At 39.5% G+C, this 26,995-nt stretch overlaps 1 protein-coding gene across 7 annotated transcripts in view; it reads right to left on the bottom strand.

The window, feature by feature from the left end:
- Positions 1-26,995, bottom strand: part of cadpsb (Ca2+-dependent activator protein for secretion b) — an 89,144-nt gene that overhangs the window by 6,134 nt on the left and 56,015 nt on the right. The window contains exons 9-29 of one of the 7 annotated variants that reach the window (XM_072684562.1): positions 26,787-26,853; positions 26,546-26,654; positions 25,162-25,374; positions 19,295-19,431; positions 18,145-18,332; positions 15,644-15,745; positions 15,446-15,509; positions 15,163-15,286; positions 13,492-13,560; positions 12,365-12,397; positions 10,738-10,844; positions 10,178-10,207; positions 7,420-7,576; positions 7,168-7,309; positions 5,883-6,044; positions 2,525-2,680; positions 2,145-2,292; positions 1,091-1,165; positions 915-998; positions 798-830; positions 556-663 (exon numbers count right to left, since the gene is read on the bottom strand). In XM_072684562.1, the coding sequence (XP_072540663.1) occupies positions 556-663; positions 798-830; positions 915-998; positions 1,091-1,165; positions 2,145-2,292; positions 2,525-2,680; positions 5,883-6,044; positions 7,168-7,309; positions 7,420-7,576; positions 10,178-10,207; positions 10,738-10,844; positions 12,365-12,397; positions 13,492-13,560; positions 15,163-15,286; positions 15,446-15,509; positions 15,644-15,745; positions 18,145-18,332; positions 19,295-19,431; positions 25,162-25,374; positions 26,546-26,654; positions 26,787-26,853 (2,308 nt within the window). The remainder of the gene's footprint in view (positions 1-555; positions 664-797; positions 831-914; positions 999-1,090; positions 1,166-2,144; positions 2,293-2,524; positions 2,681-5,882; positions 6,045-7,167; positions 7,310-7,419; positions 7,577-10,177; positions 10,208-10,737; positions 10,845-12,364; positions 12,398-13,491; positions 13,561-15,162; positions 15,287-15,445; positions 15,510-15,643; positions 15,746-18,144; positions 18,333-19,294; positions 19,432-25,161; positions 25,375-26,545; positions 26,655-26,786; positions 26,854-26,995) is intronic. The other 6 variants (XM_072684558.1, XM_072684556.1, XM_072684560.1 and 3 more) reach the window with 6 other exon arrangements.

Raw genomic sequence — 26,995 nt, 5'->3', positions numbered from 1 at the left:
CAAAGGATTATTTCTAAATGTAACAGTGCTCTCCAGTGTGTGTCATCATTTATGGCATTTATACTGTTGGTCTGTAATACCTAATTTGGTATATACTGTATTTAGACTGCAGGCGAATCCTGATTTCTATGCTAATATTTAATAATACTGAAAAAATATGTCAGTAAACAATTATCCACGAGCACTTCATTCACTGTCTTTGAGAGCACTGTCTTAAATAATCCACTTGGTGGTGGTAGTGACGCTTTGCCTCGTGAGCTCTGAGCACAAAGGTCCGACAAACAGTAGCTAACGCAACATCAGAGCACAAAGGTGCAACTCATTGTGGCTAAAGCAACACCAGAGCACAGAGGGCTGAACGTGAATTCACATCAATGAGACACTGAGGAGTGAGAGAGCGAGAGCCTTGGGATAAGACTGGCCTTATCTGTCAGGATGGAAGGATTCAGAGCACAGCACTCAAAATGTGACTTATCCCTCATATGCCCCATTGTTTCGCCACATTTTGGATGGAACCTCCCCTGTTAGGCGTGGAGGAGACGGCATCTTACTTACATCAAATAACCTCTCTATATACACCTCCTCATTGACCTTATCTCGCAGTATGTCCTGAGAGTGACGAACAAAGGTCACATAGCCATCAGCAACGTCCATTCCCGGTTTCTGTAGGAGGGAGAGAGAGAGATAGAGATCACAGAAAGAGTTAGCTAATCTACTGTATATTCTATTCAAACACTAACAACAACAAAAAGCTACCAGCTATCGAAGTCAACAGAACTGATCCGTTTAATACTTACAGGGACATCCACATACTTTGATGCCGCTTTCACCTGCAAACATAAGTTTTAAAAGGGTTTAAGGGGACGAGTTTACTAAAAAGAATAAGAATATCTGAAAATGCCATTCAATCTCACCGTGAATGAGAGGAAGGATGAGAAAAGAGTTCCCTCATCATATCTGGAGATCTTGGCTAGAACACTTTCCAGGATCACCACAAACTGTGCAGGTGATAAAAAATATACCACAGAATTAAAAACAGGTCAATGGCCAGACACCAACCCAACTCAAAACATGGTTACTAAAAATGTACCTTAGCCACCAAAAGGGCAATCATGTCCTTCACACTCTCTTCAATCAGGTCATCAATTTTAGAGTGATACTGTTTCTAAACAAACAAACAAAAAATACACATGTAACAATAAATCCCTACACTGCAAATATCATTGATGTGATACAGAATAAAAAAAACTTATTAACTTTCAAAAAACATTTTATTCTAATTTCCATCTTAGAGCATTTCTACTAGTTCATTAGTAAAAGGATAACAGGGTTTATGCTAAACATATTTCAAACAAACTGATCTCTTTTTAGAATCCATTTTTTTAGCTAATCATGAAAGGACCAACGAGCAGAACTTAAAAGTAAAAAACCCAGAAAAATGTCTAATACTAAGTACCAGGAAAAACTGTGATATGGTGTTACACTAGAAAGGTTATGCTGATCTTAAAGCACTTATATGTCGTTTTGTGGCTTGAACATTTAGATTAAGTGCTGACACAAGTAAGCCAGCATTGAGATGGTGATAGTGTGTCAGAATAATGAGCAGTACGGCCTAAGTGTAACTGGTTCCTATCTTTGTGGCCTGTAATGATGAATGATGAACAGATGAATGACTGCCAACTCTGGGTATTGGGTATTCTCAGAAAGGAAACATTTAAAGGCTCATTTATGCTCAACATTAAATACTAATACAAATATGGACTGAACAGTACAATTGGAAATTGGGGGTGGCAGAGTAGCTAGTAGTTCAAATGAGACAGGGCCACTGACATATGGACACAGCAAAGAAGAAACTCTTCTTACACCTTTTTACTCTTTCTTAGTGTTTTTATGCCGCTTACACAGCCGCCTTTTTCTCGCCATGGTTGTTGTTCCCAGAAATTCTTGATGCTGAACTGCCCTCTAGTGCATGCATTGCTTAATATTCATGCCAACATAAAGGACACATGGAAGTATGTGGGCAAGACATGTTCCTTTTCGGACATAAAGGGAGAATAAATAAGCCTTTATAGATTTGCATATCTTAATTATTTGTCTTTTTGAATTTCCTCAAAAAATACAGACTACACAGATCTTCTGATTACCTCCTGGCCCATCTCCATGGCACACAGTTTAGCTGACTGGTCCTTGGCGTCCACCATCACGTTAAACATGGTGCATAAGGACAGTGGGATGCGGAAGTCTGTTGAACGGCTACTCTTGGTCAGCTTGGACTCAAATGCTGCCCTTGTGCTGAAGCAAAAAGTCAACCAAAAAGTCGTTAGTAGATGTCAAAAATGTCAAAAATGAAGAGTCTGAGTGATCCTGATCATCATTGAGATTGGGTTTTATATTAGGTTAAACACAGTGGATGGTGGGATATATGAAGATTTTATGTAGGAAGTGTTCAAACCTTCATATGCACTAGCTGAGTTAGCACTTGAGTGAGATTTGCCCATTTAACTCTCTCACCAAACACACATACCGTTTAACACAGGACTCGATCATGTCGCTAGACATGAGCTTCATGCGGTTGTCAAGGTGCTTGGCAAACTCTTCCTCCGGCCAGTGCAGGTCTCTGATGAACGTCTGAAGGGCATCCAACTTCCAGAAAAGATCTTCTGATGTTCCCGAGCCATTACTGCCAGGCACAGTAGCATGTCAGAGATCAGTGTTCAACAACAGGCTGCTCAGTGAAAGCAGCAACAGAAAGGTAGAGCTATATCTAGGACTCTACTCATTAGTTCTTTTTTTTCCCCAGATTATTTTAACCATACACTGACAAGTGGCCCAGACACCTGGTGAATCTTATGGGTGTGTTTAATTCACAGGGAAATCTTTCACATGGTCAGTCAGTGTATGGTAAAATAGACAGGTGTGTTTCCAAAACACATCAATAACCTCGCACGGCTGCGTGGTTATTCACCCTTGAGAGGGCCTGGTATCATGCACACTGTGGTTGGTCATATTTCTCTAAAGGAAAGGGAGTGAGGGGCTTGGGAATGTCATGGTGAGAGAAGGCATGTAAAGAGGGTGGGTCACTAAGCCCTTTTCTAATGGATTTTCACCTTTCGTACACATCAGTATCTACGCATGCTGGCCAAGAAAGTGCTTTAAGAGTGAGCCAGGTCAGTGCTATAGAAGCCAACTATTGTCTCATTAGTGCTGCAGACATTACTCGTTAGCAATGCTAATACTTCAGAAGGCTACATTGACTGAATAGGAAGAGCACAAAGGCCAGAAGAGGGACAGAGACACAAAGATCAGGCTCTCTCTCACCACCCATGCCCGACGAGGCTGACGGAGTTCCAGAGGTCAACACACACCATGCAGTCAACTCTGAAGACGCTGCCATCCTGAGTGAAGATAGATGGGACGGGAGGAGGAGGAGGAGTGTTGTAAGGGTCAGGGAGGGGGTGGTAGGCTACCATAGAGTTCAAACATAAGAGTGTTTGTGGTTTCTGAGAGAACGGGGCTGCTGATTTCTTGGTGGGATAGACCCATGGGACAGAATATGAACAGTCAATGCAATATCTTGGTCCACAGGGCTTAGCAACAATACACAAGAGATATAAAGTCATACATTTACTAAGACTTTGTTGATTTTATGACAGACACCACATAATGGGGTGAATGTTTGTGGCATACAGGTATGGAAATCTGAAAGCCACTCTCATGTTTAAACTCCATGACAGCTAATTTCTACTGCCTTGGATGCCAGCTGCAGGCTGACATGAAGACTGCTTCAGAGCATCTTCTTCAAATACAAAAATATCAAGCAGGGAGTCTATGACCAGGCAGGGAGTTCCACCAACCCACACCCACTGACACCTTTCAAACAAACCCAATGACCCTCTAACAAACCCCTCCACCTCAAAGTCTGGATGGGTCCTTCTAAAAATGGATTTCTTACCACAGATGTCAAAGGTTACAAGTTACTAATAGTCAAGGACCACCTACACCCTAATGTCTCCACATGATTCAAATGTACAGATTTTTGGGTTGTATTAAATGTTATGTGAGCAAACATTCTGAAAAAGACCTAAAAACAGCCTTATGGCCAGCAGGGCGTCAATAACTCAAGAAGGTTCTGGAAGAACACAAATGATTTAATCTGCAGTCCTAACCTTATGCTTATTAGGGGAAATATTCCTTAGTTGAAAGCAGGGAGACTTAGGGCTGACTGTTCGTAGGTTTGGGTTGCAATCCAGATCTCACCACCTCAGTCCCACCTCAATGGCATGCACATTGAGGAAAATGAAAAGCTTTTCAGTTCTCATTTCAAATAAACAAACGACACGGGCTTGACCCAAACCCCTTGCAATCTGCTTGGCATGAAAATGACAAGAAAGGCCGTAATTGCTGAACTTCTCTTCACATTAAGATTGTTTGTCTGCCTTTTATTATACTTATTTCCTTATTGTTAAGACTGCAACACATTGCAATTGTGTCTGATCATGCTACAACGTGCTATAGTGAATTATGCTGGCTTGACAAACATGTCTGTCCACTGCATTTAGTTGTTAGTTATGTAAAGTAGCCTATTTATGCTGAAGTGGGGTGGCAAAAATAGTCTACATCCACAGAACTGGGATGTAAGAAATGGGACAGGACTTTAGAGCTTTTGCTTAAAGTCAGGTAGATGCTATTTTGGCCTTGTGTCTGTGCTAAGAGTGCATCACACAGGATATGGTAGCATAAGCACAATTTTAGGCCAATGTGGATTCAAAATTGTGCCAGGATTTTAACTGTTACAACCCCTGTTCTGCCACCCCACTCACAGCAATATGCCAGTGTTTTACCATAAGGTTATGTAAGGCATGAAAAAAGGCATGGTGTGTTCATCATAATTTAAATGCCTTTACCCCAAACCTTAGAGCTTTGCAAACCTTCAACTCTCTAAGCTTAAGAGTTAAGTCAGCCTAAATTAATGTTTCTCTTTTTTTCAACAATGCCACTGTATGTTAACTCAAGCAGATTCAGTTACGAATGAACTAATCCAAAGTGTGCTATGTTTGGTAAATTCACCGGAAGTTCAAAGTATGATCATGCCCAAAACAATGATGGCTGACTGACAGGCACCATTAATTACACTATATGTCCAAATATTTGTGGACACCCCTGTTAATTAATAAATTTAGCTACTTTAAGTTGCCCCCATTGTTGACACAGATGTGCAAATGCACACACACAGCTTGTATGGTCCCTGCAGAGAAGTATTGGCAATAGATTTGGAACCTCTGGAGCTGATAAACATGAACCTACTGCCGTGGGCTAAGAGGGGAATAAAGCCCACAGCATTGAGCTGTGGAGCAGTAGAACTGTGTTCTCTAGAATGTCCAATTCTTCTGGGATGAGCTGGGAATTGTCCATGGTCTTGTTGCTGAATGTAATCAAATCATCACAGCAATGCTTAAAAAATCTATTAGAAAGCTTGCAGGATAACCTTGATTTTGAAAGAAACAATGAATGAGCAGGTGTGCCAATATTTTTGTCCATATAGTGTATCTGCAACTCACTCTGGACACTGAATGAGTAACAAAGAGCAAGGCTTATTTGTCACATTTTACCTGCACTCCCTTGAACTAGTCGTGATATAGAGCCATTTGTTCAGAATGCTAAGGTCCTACCCTAGGGCTGAAGCACTTAAAAATAATCAAACCAAATAAAATGGATTGAACCATGTTTGTCAAGCCAGTACAATATTTGATTTCATTAATTTGCTTCCTTTCCCATTTCTACTTTTTATCCAAAGTTAACAACCCGCCTTAAGAGAACACCTTCATGCCAAGGGGCCACATTTTAAATGCATCAGATCTGATGTAAACTCATTGAATACACACTCAGAGTCATAAATAGCAGCCATCCAGGATGGAGTGGAAAAGCTAGGCATTTGTGGAAGGTTAACAGATAGTCCTGCTACTGGCACGGGAAGATTTGGTACTTTGGGAATTTGGAGGTTCACATTTGGTAGATTCACATTGGGCAGATTACTTGTTAAACTCCTGCAGAAACAGACAAAAAGAAACAAAAAATCCATAACAGTGGCAATGTGGAATGCTGCAAAAAAGCAATGTAAGACATACAGTAAGAAAGTAACAAGAAGTAAGAAAAACTATATAAAGGAAAAAGCCATTTTTAGACATCTGAAAGTAGCAGACGTAAAGAATCAGTTAAATGTAGGGAAGGTCTCTAAAACATTGAAACAGAAGACCTACAGTAAAACAAAACATGGCTGATAATATAGACAAAAGCACACACACACACATACATACACACATACATACAGATAAATAAAGAAACAGAAGCAGCATCTTTCAGTAGCAGGCACAAACAGCAAATCGACAGGTAAAACAGCCAGCGGTGACAATTAAAACACACAAGTAGAAGACAAAGAAATAAGTAAGCTGCGTTCTATGGCTTGTTTAAAAGGGTATAACCCCTTTTACATAAGCTTATTCTATAGCCATTCATCACATTACAGTTCAGAAGAGCATCTGTATATTTAGCTCAAAAATATTGATGGGATATGGTTAAAATGAATGCTTGCCAACCCCTCATCTCAATAGCATTATCTATAGCTAGTAAATCAATATGCAAAGCAAAATCAGAGAGGCAGGGAGGACAGAAGAACTGATTAGCACATAAAAGACATCTAATTTCATTCAAGCACGCTTATGAGGGTTAGTTTACGAAAACAAAAAGATGAAAACATGAAAGGCACTGACTGGAGTCTAGCCTGACAGCAAGCTAAAGTCCAAAATGAACCTTGCTCTATAGCAACTCACTGCTTATGAGATCAATGAAAGAGGTCAAATTGCCTGGAGTAGCTTAGATTCTCTGATTATCAGTACTGTATTGTTGTATTAAAATCCTTTAAACATATCCTAAAGCCATCTGCTAAAGAGTCAGGAACACCCGGGCGGCCAAACATGGAAAACTTCAGCAGACTGAAGTTGCCTAATGCTGGATGATACCTGGATGATACACTGGATGATACCTGTCACCTTATATTTGCACACATTGCTCGCTGGGACATAAGCATCTCTAAATGAAGTTTGTGTCAAGAAAGACCCTGGCTCACAATCACACCCAGCACTGCAGAGTGGGCAGGAAGTAGTATCTTACTTCACAGGCTCCCATGACTCGCGCTCAAAGCCCCTGTGAATGGACTGAGAGATGGAGGACTCCATTAGATCGACATATCGCACCACTAGGGGGGCATAAAGGTCTTGCAGGTGCTTGTGAAATTTCCCATTACACAGATGGTCTGCAAAGAGAGGGACAGACATCAGTGAGTAAGTTTAAGGTTTATTTACCCATATACATTTGGTCACTGTCTTTGGTCACTTAATTGCCTTTGGGACCTTGGATGCTTACAGTCGGTACGTAGGAAGTCATTCAGGAGCTGGAAGAGAGGGAAACTGTCCCAGCTTTCAGGAGACTGGATTTCTAGAGCGGCGTCCATGTCCACGCCGTAGAGGGACAGGAAGTGCTCAGCATGCTCCACCATCAGATCTGACCACCATGCAAAGGCCTTGTTTACCAGCAAAGGACCATGAGAAGAGGGAGAAAAGGACAGAGGGAGAGACAGTTAGAGTTAGAGCAGAGATGGGATGATCTAACCAAAGGGAAGGGGAGTAAACTGGTTTTTGCCATGTGGTGTGTACGATGCACAAAATGAAAGAGTTACGGAGTCCAGCCCATTTTTTGACAGAATGGCTGAACACTAGGAATTGCTAACAGATTTGTGGTCACATTCCAAGCCAGTGTTGGTGCTACTTGTCACCAAAATGATGTCACCAAAAACCATCTGCATAAAATTAACCCCTATAGGACGCTTAACCTATTGTGCTTGTGCTGTACAATTGTAAATCAATATTATAATGTTATTCATAATGATTTTGGATGAAGACAAAATGAATCTCATCTTCTTGTAAATGTATGGCACTCTTTTAACCAGTTTACACCAGTAGACATGGATTTATAAAGATTAGTAAAGATTTAGGCTAAGGCACCTCAAAATCTACAGTCAATTTTCAGTGAATTTGCAACACAGAAAACAAAATGTTTCATATACTTTTATGAAGTGAACATACACTGGCTTAAAGAGACACTGACCTAATGATTCAATGAAAGACGATTCACATTATGTTAGCTATGCTGCCAATCATAAATATTACATGTGGCCCTTCAAGACTAATTGTAAAGGTAGCTATTATTGTTTTATTTGTAACTTTTAACAGCCTGTGTCTGCACATATTACAATGACCAAATATAGAACAAAAAGCTTTAGTCTTGTGTTGCAAATGTGCTAATGTATGAACAGAACTACTACTACTGCTTTTCATGAGAACCTTTTCTTATTTACAGTAAATCTCTAATCAGTGGAGTCAAGATGCCATAAGAGGTGCATTTCTCATGCAGGTGAAGTAGAAATCGCTGCATGCTTTCGCTCTCCAGATGGAAGATGTAGTCGTTCAACCATTCACATCACTGCATCCCTGCCATTAGGATGGGGATGTGTTTCGTCATCATGCAACCTTGCAATACTTCCCATGCCTAAGACTGCAAGCATGCAGCAAGCTTCTTAAAAGGGTTTGAGAGCAGAGTAGGTTTTTCTTGGTATGAACAAATAGTTCTTTTTGGTCTGATCACCAAGAACACTGATCTGCTTTGGAAATGTGGTGGAGGGCTGAGGAAAAAAAGCTCTCGTATGCTCTCTCAGTTGGATCAACTTGCGTGCAGTCTTGGCATCAGTTATATTTTTCTCCTTGCTAAAAGAAAAACAAAAAAAAAACACCTGACCAGTGGCAAAGTCATTCAGGGAACTGATCAGCCTTTGAGAAGGTTAATCCTTCCCTTCCCCTTGGCAGCATGCTGTTTAGTCATTAAATCCTGCCAACCCACTCCAAAGCTTCCACATTTCCCCCCAAGGAACAGTTGGAACTGGGTTACAAACTGGGTCTAAACTTACCATTTCACTTACCTGGCCTACCCACCATTAAGCTTTGAATACACTACATTGACCACAACATCTCAAATGTTGAACAGAAAACAAAGCATTCGCCAGGGCAGCAGGGCATCGCATATGGCCGAGCTCAACCAGACACACAAATAGGAAAAGAGTAGAGATAGAAAGAGGGTTGAGATGTCAAATCCAATCAACTCCAAGATCCTTCCCCAAGACCTTTCTTGCAATATGGAACAATGTTGCCCTTTAACACAACATCATATTTTAGTTTATTTATTTGCAATTGACTAGAAAGGTCCAATGGAAGTAGCAAGGCTGTGATTTTGGATTATAGTGTATAGGAAGAAAGTAGACCAACTTTGGAAGGGGGCCAGAGAAACACTAGCAGAGAGGGGGAAACTGACAAGGCAAACTGGGACAAGGCTCGGATGACAAAACTAGGGGATGGGGTGGTGCAACTATATATACATTCTCTCTATAAAAAGAAAAACTTTTCTCTTGACCAACCCCTGCAACATGGGATGCAAGTCTTACAGTCAGTTTCTTCAAGAGAGACTGGACAGAGACAAACTGTGCTAGCAAACTGGGACGCTACAATTCCCCATACTGGGAAGAATAGGGAATTACAGGGATAGAAGCCCCACATATCTCATGCACAAACCATTATTAGGGAACAAAGGAGCTCATTTATTGCATTCAGTTTGCTCACGTACCTCTTTTCCCTGCCCAAGCCCATAGGACGGATTGAGCGGTGAGAAAGACATGGGAAATATTCAGTGATGTATGTGCAAACTGCTTAGAACATGAGATACTGAGATGAACTTTGGGCATTAGAAAGATTTTGGATTCTTCCTTGGAGGACCTCTGTTCACACCTTGTTATTCTGGTATAGACATTCCTTAAATGTAAGCTTCTTAAGCTTCCATGCTTTATACAATCAAGATTCATAGTAAAGCCGTGTAGGGGGTTCGAACCTCTATAGACATATTAGATACTTGATGTCATCTCATCAGTTCCCTTCCATGCTCAACCTTCTTTATGTAACTGCCCCATCCACCCACCCCAAGAATGACAGTAAAGCCCCTAGCGTGACTTGACATGCTTGAGGGGAAAGATACACTATGTGATGAGGACTTGAGAAGGAAGGAAACATGGATACTGTACCGACTGGTCTCCTGTACTTGTGACCGCAGCCTGTTAAGCATATTCAAAAAAATAGAGTAAATCTGTAGAGCCCAGGAAGACCACGGGTTATCTAAATATAAACTGCATGTACTGTAGTCATGCCAACCATGGATATTTCTGACCAGTTGGTGGATGTAAACTACTGAATCATGCAGACTGGCTAATTATTATAATGCACTAATTTTAGAATTCCTGTCAACCCCATTTGCTCTTTTTTCCACTTTACATGTCTATGATTTGTGGTTGTCCAGGTAAAAAAATCCTTTAATCCTGTATTTGTGAAGACAAACAATCGTTCTGTATTTTGAGCTTGTTTTAGAAGAAAGATCCAGAAACAGAGGATGAAAGAGACTGGATTACAAGAAAGCATCTCCATCAACTACAATTTAACACACCGTCCTGTTACAGACGGTGCAGTTGCTATTAAGAGGAAATCTACATCTTTTAAAGCAAGACACTCTACACAGCATAAGGCCTGAGACACTGGATGGAAAGAGAGAAAGAGGGACAATAAAGAGAGAAATGGAAGCCTTGCTCACCTCAGCATGATGATCCTGATTCTGCTGGAGAACCTCTATGACTAACTCTGCCAGACGGATGACATGCTCCAGTTTTTTGGCAGGTGTAGCTAGGTTGGCTACATTCTCTGGATCAGAAAAGTATGTAAGAACAGAGGTCAAAAGCAGTTACATTTGTTGGGAAGGGACCTAAGCAGCTAATATTAAACAACCCCATTTTGCATGCAGAAACAGTAATGTGGTTGATGACACTTATTTTAACCTTAATCTTACATCAGGAAGTTATCCTGAAAACAGTGGTGCATAATCACTGTAATGTTTGGAGATTGGTCAAATCAAATAGTGACCTTCTTGTTTCCAAAAATTAGCTGATCTGAGGGTGCACTTTAATTAGGTGCTTTGGTGCATGGTTTCAGTTATGAAGTGATTTTAGAAGTCAAAATAGAAATATTTTTAAAATGGTTGTGGGTTTATAAATCTATTGGCAAAACCTTTTCACAGAGAATTCCTAAAGATTGGCCATTAAAAAAACAAACAAAAACAAAACAGAATCCAATTCCAGATAATTTCGAACAGCACGTTAATTAACTGGCAAAGAACCGGTTGCAAAATCTGTGGAAATGCCACACATAAGACAAACAGCAGATCAGACTGTGAGACACTTGATTCAATGAAATGAATGCAGGACATATAATGCTTTTGGTTTTAACACATAATATAACATTTTCTCGACAAGACAAGAATTGGAATAAGACAGATAACAAAATACATAATAATGATAAGCAGCAAAGGTTGATGTTTCCATTGAAACATGGGTTAGCACTAATTATGTAAAGTTGCAAACACTGCTCAACTGAAATGTCAGATCATAGGCCTTTTGAAGACTGCTTGAATTCTTAAAATAAGAGTTGAACGTTAATGAATGTTTGGGATACGCAACACTGGTATGCTGATGATATCTGTTAAAGGTTTGCTCTTAAAAACACTATTGATTGGCTCTTAGTCAAGTCAAGATGTCATCAACACAACATGATGAAGTAATGACAGGCCATAATGGATGACTACAATCATCCATTTTTCATACTTCATCTATTTTCAGTGTGTTAAACTTTTCTCAATGCTACATTTCCCTCTGTTGAGATGTATGGGCTTCTGCAAATTAGAAACAAAATGGAACAAAGACATCTAACTATGAATTCCCTACCGCCCGGAGTACCATACTAGTAATCTAATGGCCAAGGGACACATTGTGGGCAATTTACGAAACATGGTGTTCTTATCATTTTACAGTTTAACACACTGAAAATGCAGCCACTGAGATATTTGTGATAGATAGTATTGCACAGCTGGCCAGTCACAAATAATTCATGGTCATAGCTGGCCATATTTGCTAGGCAAGGTTTTTGGAAGTATACTATCTTCACAAACAATCTTTAGCATGTATTACTGAAGGGGAGGGAGGACAGACCATGCCAAAATTGCACAGGGGGGGAATTCTTGTGTCAAGGGGTGAAGGGTTTTAATTTAGTGTGGTTATGTTAGGCCTCATTAAACTGTAGATGAGTTTGTGAGGGAGAGCATGTTTGTGTCTGAGTGTACTGGGTTATTTGTTGGAGGGGACAGAGGTTGATGTCAAATATGGCTTCACCTGGATCCCTTTGATCCTTTAGAGTTTTCTCAACTTGAGAGAGAGAGAGGAAGAAAAAGAAAGAAAATGAAGAGAAAAGAAAAGAAAAGAAAAGAGAGAAACAAAGAGTAATTATTAGGAATTATTTCGCATAGCGAGGTTTAAGTCCCAAAGTCAGGGACGGACGTCACTCCTTGAAATTTCTGACCTGACTGTGCGTCAGGAGAAGTTTTGGGGCGTTAGTAGGCAGACATATCTTTTAATAAAATAACTAAAACATCCAGCGACAAAGACACAGACTTTTACCTGGCAGAAAAAAAAATCACAGTGAAGAAGCAACATGACACAGTCAACAAAGAGACCACAGAGTTGTTCGCCCCGACAGAACAGTGACAACAGCTAGTCGTGAACAAACTTATGATACCGGATCTAACACATATGACTCATTTCTCCGTTGCTCTATTTCAGTTCTCCTGGCAGCTGAGTCACCTGCTGAAGTGCTCTGGAATCCCCAGTGAAACCAGCTAGCACACTACAGCACAGACACACAAGCAGACAACTGAGAGAGATAAGTGAAAAGCAAAAATGCATTCAAGTCATGAGCATGAGCTTCAAACCAAAAAAAAAAGGACAAGAAGAAGCTGAACAGATGTTTGATCATGTTATGTCACAAACAGATGTGGCCATAACATCTGACACATTTTCCTGTCCACTCCATGAAATTGCAGTGAATAAAAGGGACAAAACCTTCTGGGTGACTTAATACACAACGGATGATGGTGAAAAACATAGTAAGTGTTATCTCCTGTTGTTCTGACAATTTATGTATCAAAGAATCATGAGCCGGTCAGGTCACCTTTTCACACTTCTTCATTAAAATGTTAATCTGGTTAATAAATCAGGTTTGCAAGCTAGTTTATAATTAACACTAGTGTTTCTGGCTGTAAAGCTAAAGATATGATGCTTGTAAACCTATAAACAATAACAATTTGTCTGGGAGACACAGATTCATCAGATTTAATTAATTGCTCCTTTCCCTTTCAAAAAATATAAATGAAAGTAAAAGGGATTGACAATCCTATGACAGATGGCGTGGACAAGACTGAAGAAAGAGGGTAAGGGATGAAAAGGATGAGGAAATTACTCACGGATGGTTAAATCCATCACTTGTGTAGCCAAGGAGTAGACAGGGTGATCATACATTTCCCTCTTTTTTCCTGAAGAAAAAGAGGATTTCGGCATGCAAGAGTTCGGGGTCAGAAGTCAGGGGGTTAAGGGTTCAAGATGGTGAAGGGCATGTCTGGCGGTCACGTGTGCAAACTTGTGCAATTTTAAGAAACTTGAAATTCAAATTAATTTTAACAGGAAAGAAGCAGACAATGCCCCTGAAGAATAAAATTGTAATAAATACTGTTTCGTTCACCATTTGTGACCCTTGGGGATCACAGATTATAAGGGATAAAACATTATAAGGGACAGAGCCCTTATAAGGGATAGTTGAAAGACAGGAGAGAACCCAATTGAGAAAGGTCCCCTGTCTTTTTCTTTTTTCTTTTGGGGGGGGGGGGGGAGGGGGGGGGGAGGAGGAGGAGGAGGAGGGGGAGCCCAATTCTAACCAGACCATCACAACAGTCCTGTATTTTTTTCTGACACAGGTACACTTGAAAGCAACACATTGATCCCTGTCTTTTCTCTTTTAGGTCCTTCCATTGAGGTACTTGTAGGTAGCTGGTAGCTATTACTCACTGGGTTTTCATCTCTGGGATTTGTCCTATTCCCTGGGTCGGATCAACAGATATCCCCTGTTCCGCCTTTTTTTCCACCAAACGATAATCTAACTCTTAGATAGATAAGCATAGTCCTTAAATGCTGCATCACCACTTTCCTTTCAGAATGGTTCCTTCTCCTGTAACTTCCTTGCTTACCTTCAGTCCCTTCCTCATGTTCCCAATTCACTAGCCTTTCACATGGTCTGAAGACCTGAATGGAAGGAAACTCCATAAGGCCAAAGAGAGGTCTATAATCCATCCATTGCAAGAACAGTCGTAAGGATAGATCTTGGTTTTAGAATTGGGCAGAACTGTATACAAAAAAAACAGAAAGGTGCAGGGTAATGGAGGACATTTTACGTCTTCATGTCAAGTCCTTATGTTCCATTTTCCATGTCACCTCAAGTGAATGGAAGGTCAGAAGCTCTTCACTATGAATTTGAATGCATTTTCACTCACAAGTCTACAACAAGAGGATACACACACAAGCATTTGAGCCATAACATGTTATAACATGTTAATCAACCTCAAAATTAATTGAAATACAAAAGATACAAGTCCAGTAAGTAGTATTTAAAGTAAAACTGATGAATACTAAGTAAAAATAGTATCAATTAATCTTACACTATTTCTGTACACGAAGGAATTTTCTCTTTCCCACTTTACAGTTTAGCTTTGTGGAAACTACTAACTAGACTTAACTAGATAAGCAACACATTTATAGCTACATTTGAAGACAAATTTACATGCAATTATACACTCCACCTGATCATCACAAGACACACATACTGTTAATTCCACTGATGGCCTTGGAAGTCACTCATGTGGTCATTATCAAGCCGGCAAAAAAGGCAAAAGTTATAATATGACTTGGTGACATTATTATGAGTTCTAAACAGCTATGAACAGCTTCAAGATCCACAATAGTTTGACAATGTGAAGACATGAGTCAGATTGAAGGCAAATCACAGCTCTTTCTACAGCTCAGATCAAACTGGTGAATGAGAAGGTTAACGGCTTAGTGTGAAATAAAAGGGCGATTGTAGTCACCTTCCACTCTAGCGTAGTCAGTAATGTGCTCGTAGTTGATCTGAGCTGCCTGCTCCAGGCATTTACGGATCACGCCCTTTACTTCTTCCTGTGGGACTGGGGTCACAATGTCCTTCATAAGAACCTGTGAATAAACAGAACACAAAACTGTTACTGTCTGCATATTTAACACGGAAGCATGAGCCTCGAAGCTTTGAGTGTCTTTTCTCTCACTCCACTTTTCTGACACAGATTCACACACACACACACACACTCTCTCTATAGAAAACAATGATGTCATTACCCTCTCCAGCAGAGACAGAGTGGCTTTCAGTGCTCCTTCTGGGCGCCCAAAAGGAAAACAATACCTATGTCAGGAACAAAACCACAATGAGCAATGCTACAGGCTGTATAGTTTTGAGATACAGGGCTAAGAAAAACATTAGATATGGAAAAAAAGTACACTAAAATCACAGTATGTGACTTAATAGCATCTACTCACCTAAAGTTTGTGATCTGGTTCTCCAGCAGAACACGTAATCGTTCTTTGATTTCTTCAAAGCGCTCCTTTTCCTCCACAGTTACGGTTCCGAGACCATCAGGCCTATTTTAGAACAAAAAAGGCTATTCACACTGCTTAGATACCACCAAGGTTTACTGTTACAACACAATAATCGGGCCATTAGAGTAAAAGGATCCATTTATTTCAGCACTACTTTTCTATGACCTCAGAAAAAAGATATTTTGGGCGCCTTTGCAGAAATATTTAATAGATTTGTTTAATATTAAAATTAAAATTCTATAATGAAATTATTCTCACAGTAAATTATCAGTTATGTTTATCAGATATCATACTGCATAATCTGATGTATGCAGAAATCAGCTGTTTTCTTACCTCTAGAACTGCAAGTAAGAAAAATTAGGGCAAACTTTTTTTTTTTAACATATTCAACGTTAAAAATGGACATAACTTTAACTATAAATATAATAATATTGTCACTTCATAAAGTGAAGACCAAATGTTCATCAAATGTTTAAATATGTTTAACCAACAAAAAATAAAAAGGTTTTCATGACATGTCCCAATTTTTTGCACATGACTGTAACACTTTGTTCATTCTATATGACACAGCAGGGAAGATTCCTCACTGAGATACTTTGAGTTGTACCTCAGTTACAGCTATCAAGGTGACAATTTTCAGCTTGTAGTTTATGCAATATTAATGCACACTTCACTTAATGCACCCTCTGGGATTTGACCACAGCTCAGTCACTTTTCAATTAGCTCATTCGAAGAGCTAATCCTGTGATTCATTAATTATTATTATTCATTTTCATACCTCTTGTGCCTGTCACTGGCTTTGCGCAAATCATTTGTTTGCAACACAGCTACTATTGCAAGCCCACACAGAGTTTTTGATAGGTCAGCTAGCAGCATTAAAGCTTTTAAAGGTCACATTTTTAATTAATTACATATTTTGGATTGCAAATGCATGAATGGTGCTTTCACTTTAAAATGGACTCTGGAAAACATATCCTCGAGGTGGCAGCAAAGGCTTATCCTTGTCAAAGTTTGACTGTGAAGGCAGAGGAATTATTGATTATTTAATCATTTCTGGTTATCTCTTGGTGTGCAGGAATAAAAATAATGGGAATAACAAAAAGGGGATGTTCTTTAAAGTGACTTAAAAGAAATATGAATGCATTTCTTACAAAACACAAATTTTAATTGTAATGAATCAAGAGAGATAAGAAGGTATAATAATCATAAAATCATAATCATAAAGTATCATAAAATGTTGCAACAGAGGTTTGAAGGTCCAGTTCATAGTTCTTAAACCTCTCTGACCAGTTTAAACCACAACTATATTCTGTTAGTGCCATAGTGTCATCTAGAAACACATCTAGAGTGACTCTCTATTTTCCATTATGAAAGCTAGAGGGAGCTTTCCACCCTCCTTGCCCTCTCCCAAGAGCTCAACCTAAAAATAAATCTGTCCTATTTTAAGAACAGCGCAATTTCTCTGTTGTTCAAAACTGAGGCTGCTTTAGACATGCATCCTGTTAATGATCTAGCGTACTACTTAGATCACCATTCAATCTGAGTCAGCATTCTGGGTTTACGACTCAATATTCTAAATTTTTTGATCAAAATTTAAATGAACACAACCTACTAATGAGGCCTTAAACTGGGAGTATGGCACCAAATGTACTGGTGTGGGTAAAGTCCTTTGCAATCTTTGGTGTTAAAACAATGCAACTGTGTTAGATGGCACATTTTACACTGCAGCTGATATCTCCACACATTGCTTTGCCACGTTGCTGCATGACAATGCACAGTGATAGAGTCCCACATTAGACTGCTAAGTGCAGTCTCTAATTATTTTTATAATTCTGACTTTTTATAATCTGCCATATTTCTGAGTCTGTTGTCAGGAATCTCCACTGAACCTTCACTTGCACAAAGGTTAAAAACAGTTATCAAATACTGGGTTACTTCTCTGCATTTAAAGCCCTCTTACCTTTGGCATTCAGGGACTGGCTGAGCCTTACAGTTCCTCTTTTTTTTAGACTCCTTTCTCCCTCCTGGCTTAGAGCCACACCCCTGTAACTCAGACCCCCTCTGACTATCAGGAACATATGATGAGGTGAGTGATATTAAAACAAAGAGATTCAGGGAGCGAAGCAATGAGAAAAAGGAAGGAAGTAAGTCTTTAAGGTTTAATGAACGCTGCTGAAATACACGGGAAGACATGGATTAAGGTGAGGGAGAAGAAAAAACAAGCCAAAATTAATAATGTGAAATGCCATACAACAAAAGAAAAACATGACATTTAAAAGGAGAAAGAAAACAACTCAACAGACAAAAGCCGAAGCAAATGATGACAAAAAAGCTCTAACAAGCCTCTGGCACTTTATTCTTTCCCTCAAGCACCCCCGTGGCCATGTGTTTGTAGACTACTGTGTGGCCTACCGCATTTTGCAAGGAAAGTGTAAGTGTACCTGTTCCCATGGACATGCGAGGCACAGAAAGCAAAGCTGTAGTGCAGCAGCGTCGGGTCAATCATGTTGCCCGCATCGGCTCTCTCCAGCAGGTCACCAAGGTAACACAAGTGTCTGTGACATCCCCTCACTCCATTTCGAGCGCAGTACTCATCCAGGACAAAAACCTGCCCCGGGCTAAACCATCCCTGCAAACAAAACAGCAAAGCAATAAAGAGGTTGAAGGTGGGTACCAGCAGACATAGTGCCTGTAAAGCAAAAGCACGCAATGGACTTTTCATGACTTTATTCCCAGATGAAATGGCCTTGGAAGTAGTGGTCACTAAGGCAAATACCAAGTATTTGAGGTGGTTAGTACACTTCTCCAAATAAGTTGGAACTCTGATGGTAAGATAACATTGTGAAAATTTCTTCCTCTCAGGATGACGGCAGTAGTTGGAAAGGCCATAATTATATGCAAGAATCAGAGATTGGGAAAGTAACCTAAGCATGATGCTACCACCGCCACCACTAGTACAGTGTTCTTAGGGCTGAATGCCTTTACTTTGTCCAACATACCTCTGGTGATTAGGACAAGACAACTCAATCTTGGTCTCATCTGACCAAATCCTTTTCTCTGTACAGTGTTTTCTTTACCTAAGCGGTCAACTGCAAACTAGTTGAGCCAGAAGGTGTCAATTTTGGAGCAGCTGCTTCTTTTTCAGATGACAGTCTGAACAGTAAACAGTGACTCCAGTGACGGTGTTCCAGCAGCTCCTAATTCATGGCAAACCGGTGCCTTGGTGGAAATGTGGCTACACATCCCAATAACTTGTTCTTGCATACAACTGTTTGGAATCATCCTTAGATATGCACTGAGCTACTGGGACTTTCCTATTGTACTGTGTGTGCTGTCAAAACAAACCTATTTCATGTGGGCACAAAAAAGCTAGCTGTGATCAATCTTAAGCACTAACAGGAAGTTAGGCTTGCCTTGGAAAGTAAAAAGACATGAGAATGCGTGGGTATTGCACATTCATCCTGCCCTTAGAGAACGAACAGTTTAAAGAAATGACAAGAGACTGGGCAAAAAGGGACATCAGGTAGTTCCTGTCAATAATTTACTAGTTGTGTCTTATGACTCCAGCTTGTCCTAGCATGTCATACTTACCAGGCATGCGAAGTTGTCATTGAGCCTGTGGTCCAGTGTGAGCCTCTGCACCATCTCAAACAGCGAGGCGTGGTCAAAGCTACAGGGGTTAGCCGAGATAAACTCATCCATTCCGTGCTTCTGTGCCCTGTCAGCATCTAATCCAGCCAATCACGCAAGACGTAGGGAAAGGAGGTGATGTAAGGAAGATGAAGTTAGTAAAACAGTCCATAGAAAGATCCGTCTACCTTCAACAAAAGATCAGCATCTAGTTCAGCTACTCTACAGCAACTCAAAGACTTTTAGCTTTCACATTGTCAACTTGCAGCAAAAGTCAAGCAGAGATCAATCGGACCTAGCAATATGGAACTGGGCGATGCTCAAGTTCAACTCATCAACCCACATTCAAACTGGATGGACATGCATGGACTGATTTGGGTGCAGTCTCTCCAAACGTTTACTACATATTTTGTTTGTGAAAACCAATAATTATAGCTCGAGGGAAAGTGGGTACAGGCGAAATTCTTAATGATGAATTGTAATGCTTTTACATTCACATGAATACAATAGATTCTGCCATTCGCAACTGGTTAATGTCACTCACTTAGAGAGAAAGGATGGATTGTGTGCTTGTAAAAATGGAAATGTCAGAAAATCAGGAGGATTTTTAGTTTTGGCAAGTTAAGAGCTTTTGTTTTGGATTATAAGGTACAGTGTCCTTTGATAGGTTAGAAATACACTATAATAAGAATAAAAATGATTAATGTCACATGTGAAAAATCTATAAAGGTTGTGAAGTTGCTCTTCCCCAACATAGATTATTAATTTTTTCATGTATAGTTTAGATTTTTGTTTTAGCGGTGTTTCCAAACTGATTTGTCAATTATATACATATAAAAAGCAGACCTATAAGTGATTTCTGTTTTGGTAGAAAAAAGAAAAAAGTTTTACGAAGCCTGTCATAAAAATGCTTATCCACACTATTAAACATGATCTTCTTCCTGGCGCAAAAATATCAAAAAGCGTGATATAATACAAACTGGTGCTGTGATGAATGTGTTCTTATGAGAGACAATATACAGAGAAATATGTGTGCAGTGTCTGAGATTAATAGAGAGAGTGGCAGCTCATGTTTTTGACAAAAACAGGTAGAAATGGTTATGAATGTGGTAGGAAGTGGTGACTGGACAATATAACGACTTTTTACATAGAAAGAAGACAAGACTCTACAATGTAATTCTTGTAGTTATTTTTCCCCTTTTAAATGTAATTTTACTGTGTCTGTCAATGGCTTTTTGAATTTAAAGATTGTCTGTTAGAACAAGCAGCCTAGCCTATAAAGTTTTTTTTTGTAAAAGGATCCATTAGCAGGGCCAAGAACAAAGAAATGTGCTGAGGTGGCAAAAAAAGGAATAAAAAGTAAACATTTCTTTATGGGTAAAAGCAAAAATGAAAAAAGGGAACAGAAAATATAAAGATATAAAGAGCAATAATGAGGAAAAGTGAACCATGAACAATAGAGATAATGGACTTGAATAAATAGTAAATGAAGCCTTAAAAAACAGTAGTTGGCAAAAAATACAGACTGTATGGTGTAGAATGGTAAGTGAAATATAAAAATGGGCTAAATGGGAAAGTGAGTCACAAAAGGAAGGGGAAAGAATATATGAGCAAATTCCAGAGTTGGACAGTACAAAAGAAATAGGCTGGAAGAAAATAAGAAACAAGAAAAGTGGGCTTGAGAGAGGCGGTCTTAGTGGAAACTGTGTCTTAATGCAACTCATTTCCCAACAACTAAGTCTGAATATGATCATACAAAAACATCGCAAACTTTGATTCCACTATTTAAGACTATTTTTTACCTATTCATTTTCTTTGAACATGAGTGTATGTAAATGCTCCATGATTATCTACAATCGCATGCGGGAAGACCACTATGCTTTCCAATGTCATGCAAATAAACAATTGCTGACACATTTTCCATTTAAAGCTAACTATTTGCATTCCTTATTTTCTATTAGCATTTGCAAGTTGACAATACTTGAGAAATTATCAGTGTGTTCACAACAACTGCTGAGCACACTAGCAAGCAAGCCACCAAAGTGGCACGCTAACAGGCTAGCATTACAGTTCTGGTGCAAGTACATGGGTTTAGCATGAAGCCAACAGAGGCCAAAAGTAGGTCATTCATTCTCTGGGAAAATGGGGGAATAACGAAACAAACAAATCCTGCCCTTTTGCCACCACCTAAATGGACAACGTGACACTTGAGTGCTCATCTACTCAAGCAATAAATGGGCAATCAAAACAGAAATTCAAAATGGAGTCTCTCGCTGCTAAAGGTGTTATGCTGGGCCAAGCAGCTATCCAAAAAAAGGCCCAGAAAATCTGATAAATACTACAAAAATCGGGAGTATTTCATTGTAAAGAAGGATGGCAATACCTAGTCCTTGGCATTGGCATTCAGAATACTCCACTTACATATTTGCCAACTCTTATGAACCAAAGTCAAAACAGCAAGACAGTGGCTAAAGGCTAAAGACAACAGAACCCTCAAGAGTAAAGCATTTCAGATCCAGCTGCTATGAGCCATGTTTCAATCTTTTTATATTTTATTTTTTATTTAATAACTATAACTATACCATAACTCAATCAAATATTTGATCAATTTAGCTTAAAACTCAGCTTAAAGAAAACTGTGAGTCCTAAAGTTAGTCAATATACAAGGTCATGTAAAATTAGCATTAGCAAGAAGTACAGACTGTTGGTATCTCTTGTTTGGATGTCCAAGGCTCACATAGCTGAAAGCATTCAACACTGAATTTAGCTTTTATTAAAGCTTTACTCTGAGGGGTCTTCTCACACCAGTGATATCATGTACTATAGAGAAGGCAATTATGCAAATAAACCAATCATAATAACGGAGCTTAATGATACTGAGAGAAGAATTAAAATTTCATGCATCCTAAACTGGCAAGAAAAATGGAAGTTTATATTTTAGACCTACAACCAATAAATTAAATCGACAAAAAAAAAGTCTACTTTGGTCTAAGGCATGAAAAGCGAGATTCAAGAGAAAAGGAAAAAGGAAGAGGGAACAGAGAGAGTAAAAAAGCATGTTGCATTTGTCAGATAATGGTTTTAGGATTATCTGACTGGTGCTAGCTAACAGGGAAGCACTTACCCTTAAGTCCAGCTAGAAGACAGCAGGGTAAGAAGGGACAAACCAGAATAACATAAAGACTAGCAACAAGGCTGAAGGAAAAAAGCAGACACGAAAACCCTGACCCCAGTACAGCTGGCACGACTAAAGAAGGGTACAAGCAAAGCATGAAGGAGGAAAAACACAACGTAAAAACAACGACCTGTACCAACATGATAAGGCAGTCTGAGCTGGTGTGGGACAATGTCAGAGAGAGAGAGAGAGACAGACAAAAAGAGAGAGAGCGAGAGAAAGAGAGAGCGATAAAGTGAGAGAGATGAAAAGAGAGAGAGTCAGAAAAAGAGGGAGAGAAAGAGAGAGAAAGATGGGGAGAAAGGTAAAGTCGGGTGTCTTTTGTTTCTTGTATTCATTGTTCTGCTGCAGTTGTTTTCTTTTTACAGGATTCTTTGCTCTATAATCCACATGTGTGTACTGGATTATGAACACTTACAGCATCTAAATGGAGAAAGATCAAAGCAATTCGACTTGTACATGTAACAGTGACTAGTACTGTACTGGCAAATACACTTACCTTTAGACATCCATATTTGAATGCGAGTAAAATTGTGTATTTACTGCCAGTGACAGCAACTACAAGGATTCTATGAAGGCACTGAATCAGTTATTGGAAGTATCAGCATTTTAAGCCCCAATAACATTCATATGTTTACTATCGTGAAGCAAAATGCAAATCGGTGCTCTGCAAGACTAAAGCACTTATTTACAGGCCGATTTTTTAAAGTTATGTTAAGTTTACTGCATGGTTCATATTGTTGCTGTCACGGGAAAACCTTTTATTTCAATGTTCACTTGTTTTTTACACTGTGTCTAAATTTCACGATAAACGGACCAATAGAAAGATGTTTTTACCTCCTCCTGTAAAGCTGCCACTTTGGAGATATGGGGTTTTTGCATAACAGCAACTATATGTATATTTGTGTGTCTATAATTTAACCCTTTATTAAATCCCGATTGCAAGAAAAGTGAACATCCCAGAACCTTCATAGCATTCTAGAATCTGGTAAAACCAACTGCAGCACAATTTCAAAGTGTTGTTGAGTGCCCTTAAAGTGTGTACTGTATGCGGTGTGTGTTACTTTAAATATGCCATTCAAAACCACTTGGGTGTATAGAAGGTGAGAGTGTGAAACATTTACACTGTGTAATAATGTTTCAGAAGGGGACGGGTAGGGTCTGTGTTATAGTGAGGAAGTTGAATGGCATCAGCTGAACTTTGTAAGGAATCAACTGACCACAAGAAACATTCACATACTGGACGAAAAGAATCAATGGAGAAATAACAAAGAATCTCTGTTGGTAGTTTTGTTTTGTTGATAAACCTTTGCTATTGTATCAACTTGTATGAGTTCACTCAACGATAAATAACAAAACACTAATTTTTCATGCTAGACTGCCTTGAATTTACCCTTTCATATGGAAGTTACAAAAAATCGAGCATCTCAGCTTTCAAAAGCGGTTGTCACAAAAATATTCTTCTGGATAGATGCTGAGGTACAAAGATGCACACCAAAACATGGATTTGGTTCTGAATAGCAGGATCTATTTTGTTAATATGCTCGGAAGGGGCTTAATTTAAAAGATCACTTTGAAAAATTCATTTTTGCCTGTTTGAGGAAAAGCACATTAAAGACGTTTGAGAATTCAAAAGTTAATTAAAGTCTTATTGATAACATATTTCATTCCGTTGGGATTGGACTGTGATTCTGTAATTATAAAAGGGTGCTTACTCATATACTGTTTTTATAAGACTTCATGTTCAGAGTTTAAAAGATAGAGCAGCTTTCAGTTTGTTATAGATAACAGGGTTAGTTTGAACTGTATACCGGGGATTTAGAAACTGCATGCGGTTTAAACTGACACAGCATCATGATTTAGGTCCTCAGAAGACTACTTTATGCAAAACACCACAACTAAAAAAACAAGGTCAAAAACTATTTTTTGTGGGAAATCTGGTTGTTACAGCTACAGTGGAGTCAGATTAAATATTTATTACTAGGTCATTCTCGAAGATGTTACATAAAAACTAAGAAATCTCTCAATACGTTCTGAAAGTGGCTCCATCTTTTTCCAATTTTGGGGGGCAGGCTAAAACCTAACACAGAGGTCAAGAAGTACGACATAAAAAGGGGACATCAGAATGAACAGACGTTCCACTCTACACACTCTTACCTTCCCTTTGCTACCACTGCAGTCTGCTAAGAGCGTAAGCTGGCGTATGGGTAAAAGTATTAGTTTCTCAACATTGACCAAACGTTTCTCGAATGACTAAATGAAATGGTACGCTTTCGATGGATTCTGGTAATTGAACTTCTGGTGGTACAGTACAACTCTGGCATTAGAATCCCTTGTGACATTAAATGCTCACTGTGCCAAGTAAATGCAAACAGTAAGGCACATAGTGTGTTAGGTTGAATGTCATTGTGTATGTGTGCCGGTGTTTCCATATAACTCTGAGTGACATTGCTGTCAGTGCTTCCCCATGGGCTGTAAACTTGTCATGGCTCAAGGTTAACAGAAAGCATCAACCACTGTTCCATAATTATATTACATAAGTTTAACAGTGTGCTCTGACTTTTAAATGAAAAAGGTTCAAATGAAATTGATACACTGTGTGTGTATGTGTGTGCGAGAAGGGAGTGTATGCTTTGCCAGTGCGTTGACTTACAGAACTGAGAGATGGGCGCATCCATCTGCGCCGAAGCTCCACCCTTGGAGTTGAGTTTCTGGACCTGGGTGGGCGGTACCGGTTTATGTGATTGGCCAGTTGCCCGGTACATGGCCTGCACCCAAAGGATGCGGTCCTGCTCATCATCGCTGGCGAAGATCACAGTGTCGCCTTCCTTCACGGCATTAAAAAATGCACGGCCTCCATCCAGACCTACATACAAGACAAGAAAGAGTAGACAAGTTAAAGTGTGGGTCAGTGGTCCTGTAACATGCAAGAATTCTGATCAGGAAGATGACATTAAGGTGATTAGCAGCAAAACATGCATACACTACACATACAGTGAATGTATGCATATAATGGGTATCAGTGGAGGCTGGTGTTCTGGTACAGCACTATAAAGGAAACTATGAAGTCTATGAAGTGTGTCCTGTACCCGTTGACCGCCTGGACTCAATTTCCTTCGAGTCCTTTGTATACATACCTGTTCAGTCCCATTTTTACCTTGCGAAGTATTGCCAACATTTCTGTTGCTTACTGAGCGTTTCTCATTGTCTATATTACCTTCCCGTGTATCAATACGCTTTGGTTTTCTGTGTTTCCGATTCTTGGTTTTGCCCCTTGGACTTGGTTGCTTGTATGTTATACTTTTCTGGTTTTGACTGTGGCTAGTATCTCGATTTCTGATTCTACTCTGTTCACTGTATGTTTGTGCTTTGTTGGTTATCAGTCTTGCTATACACCTTATATCAAAGTATTCTTGTTATTTTACATCTGCAAGCACCTGATTCGTCTCCCAGTCGTCACAAAGTGGGCATTTAGGCATGTCAGAAAGAGAAAAATAAAATATGACGGAGTTACATTCTTTCCCTGACCAGACTATGAAACTAAGTGTCTCTTTCTGGGCTAATGATTGACTGTGCAAGCATCACTGGACACAAACAGTAGGTGGTGCTATACACCTAATTTGATACTGCTACCTTGTACTTATTTAGAGATTTTGTGAATCTCACAAAACAAAGAAAGTGTTCCCGAATAACGGGCACAATAACACAGCGGTAAGTACAGTGTTTGCTTTTTGAGCTCAGGCTGTGGTTGGCTATGTTATTTAGCCCATTTCCAGTCTTTCATGCGGAGATAAAGTCATTAAGTGGCAGTATGTGACCAGTAATGTAACAATTGTAAAAACAGCCCTATAATTATTGTTTGCCAGTGTCATAGCTATGAAGCTATACAGTATTTTTCATCTTAATTTAATGCGAAAACCCGAAAAGACAAGCTGAATCCCAAATTGCTCCGCACTCCCTATGTAGTGCACTATGCAACTAATGAAATGTTGAAGAGTGTAGAAACCACAAGCTGCCCCTGGAGTTTGTGCAAGTACCTGGTTGTGGGTCAGTGTAATCCACAGTATACCCATCCAGCTGAAGCAGCTCCTGAGGCTCAGACTTCTTCTCCCGATAGCTGCACATGGCAAAAGTGTACTGACTCACCTGCAAAGAAACAAAACAAACAAACAAACAAAAAAAACTCACATGGACACACATAAGACTGTTTTGTTGGACATTATTTCTTTCCCATTGTTCTGTCTACATGGCCGGAAACTCAAATCCCTTCTCACTTACCTGGACCAGTACAAAGAATCGCTTCTTCCAGCGCTTCCAAACGTTCTTCCCAAAAGCCCACAAGTACCTATGCAGTAAAACACAAGATAAGAGAAGAAGCCTAAGGACAAGCGTGCCACTTAAATGTAAACATTTAACATTTGTTTTGTAAAGGCATGCAATATATTCATATACACCAAATGGACAAAAGTACTGGGACACCTGCTCAT

Source organism: Salminus brasiliensis, chromosome 7 (genome assembly GCF_030463535.1).
Source record: "Salminus brasiliensis chromosome 7, fSalBra1.hap2, whole genome shotgun sequence".
Taxonomy (NCBI): Eukaryota; Metazoa; Chordata; class Actinopteri; order Characiformes; family Bryconidae; genus Salminus; species Salminus brasiliensis.
This window is presented reverse-complemented; position numbering and strand designations above follow the sequence as displayed.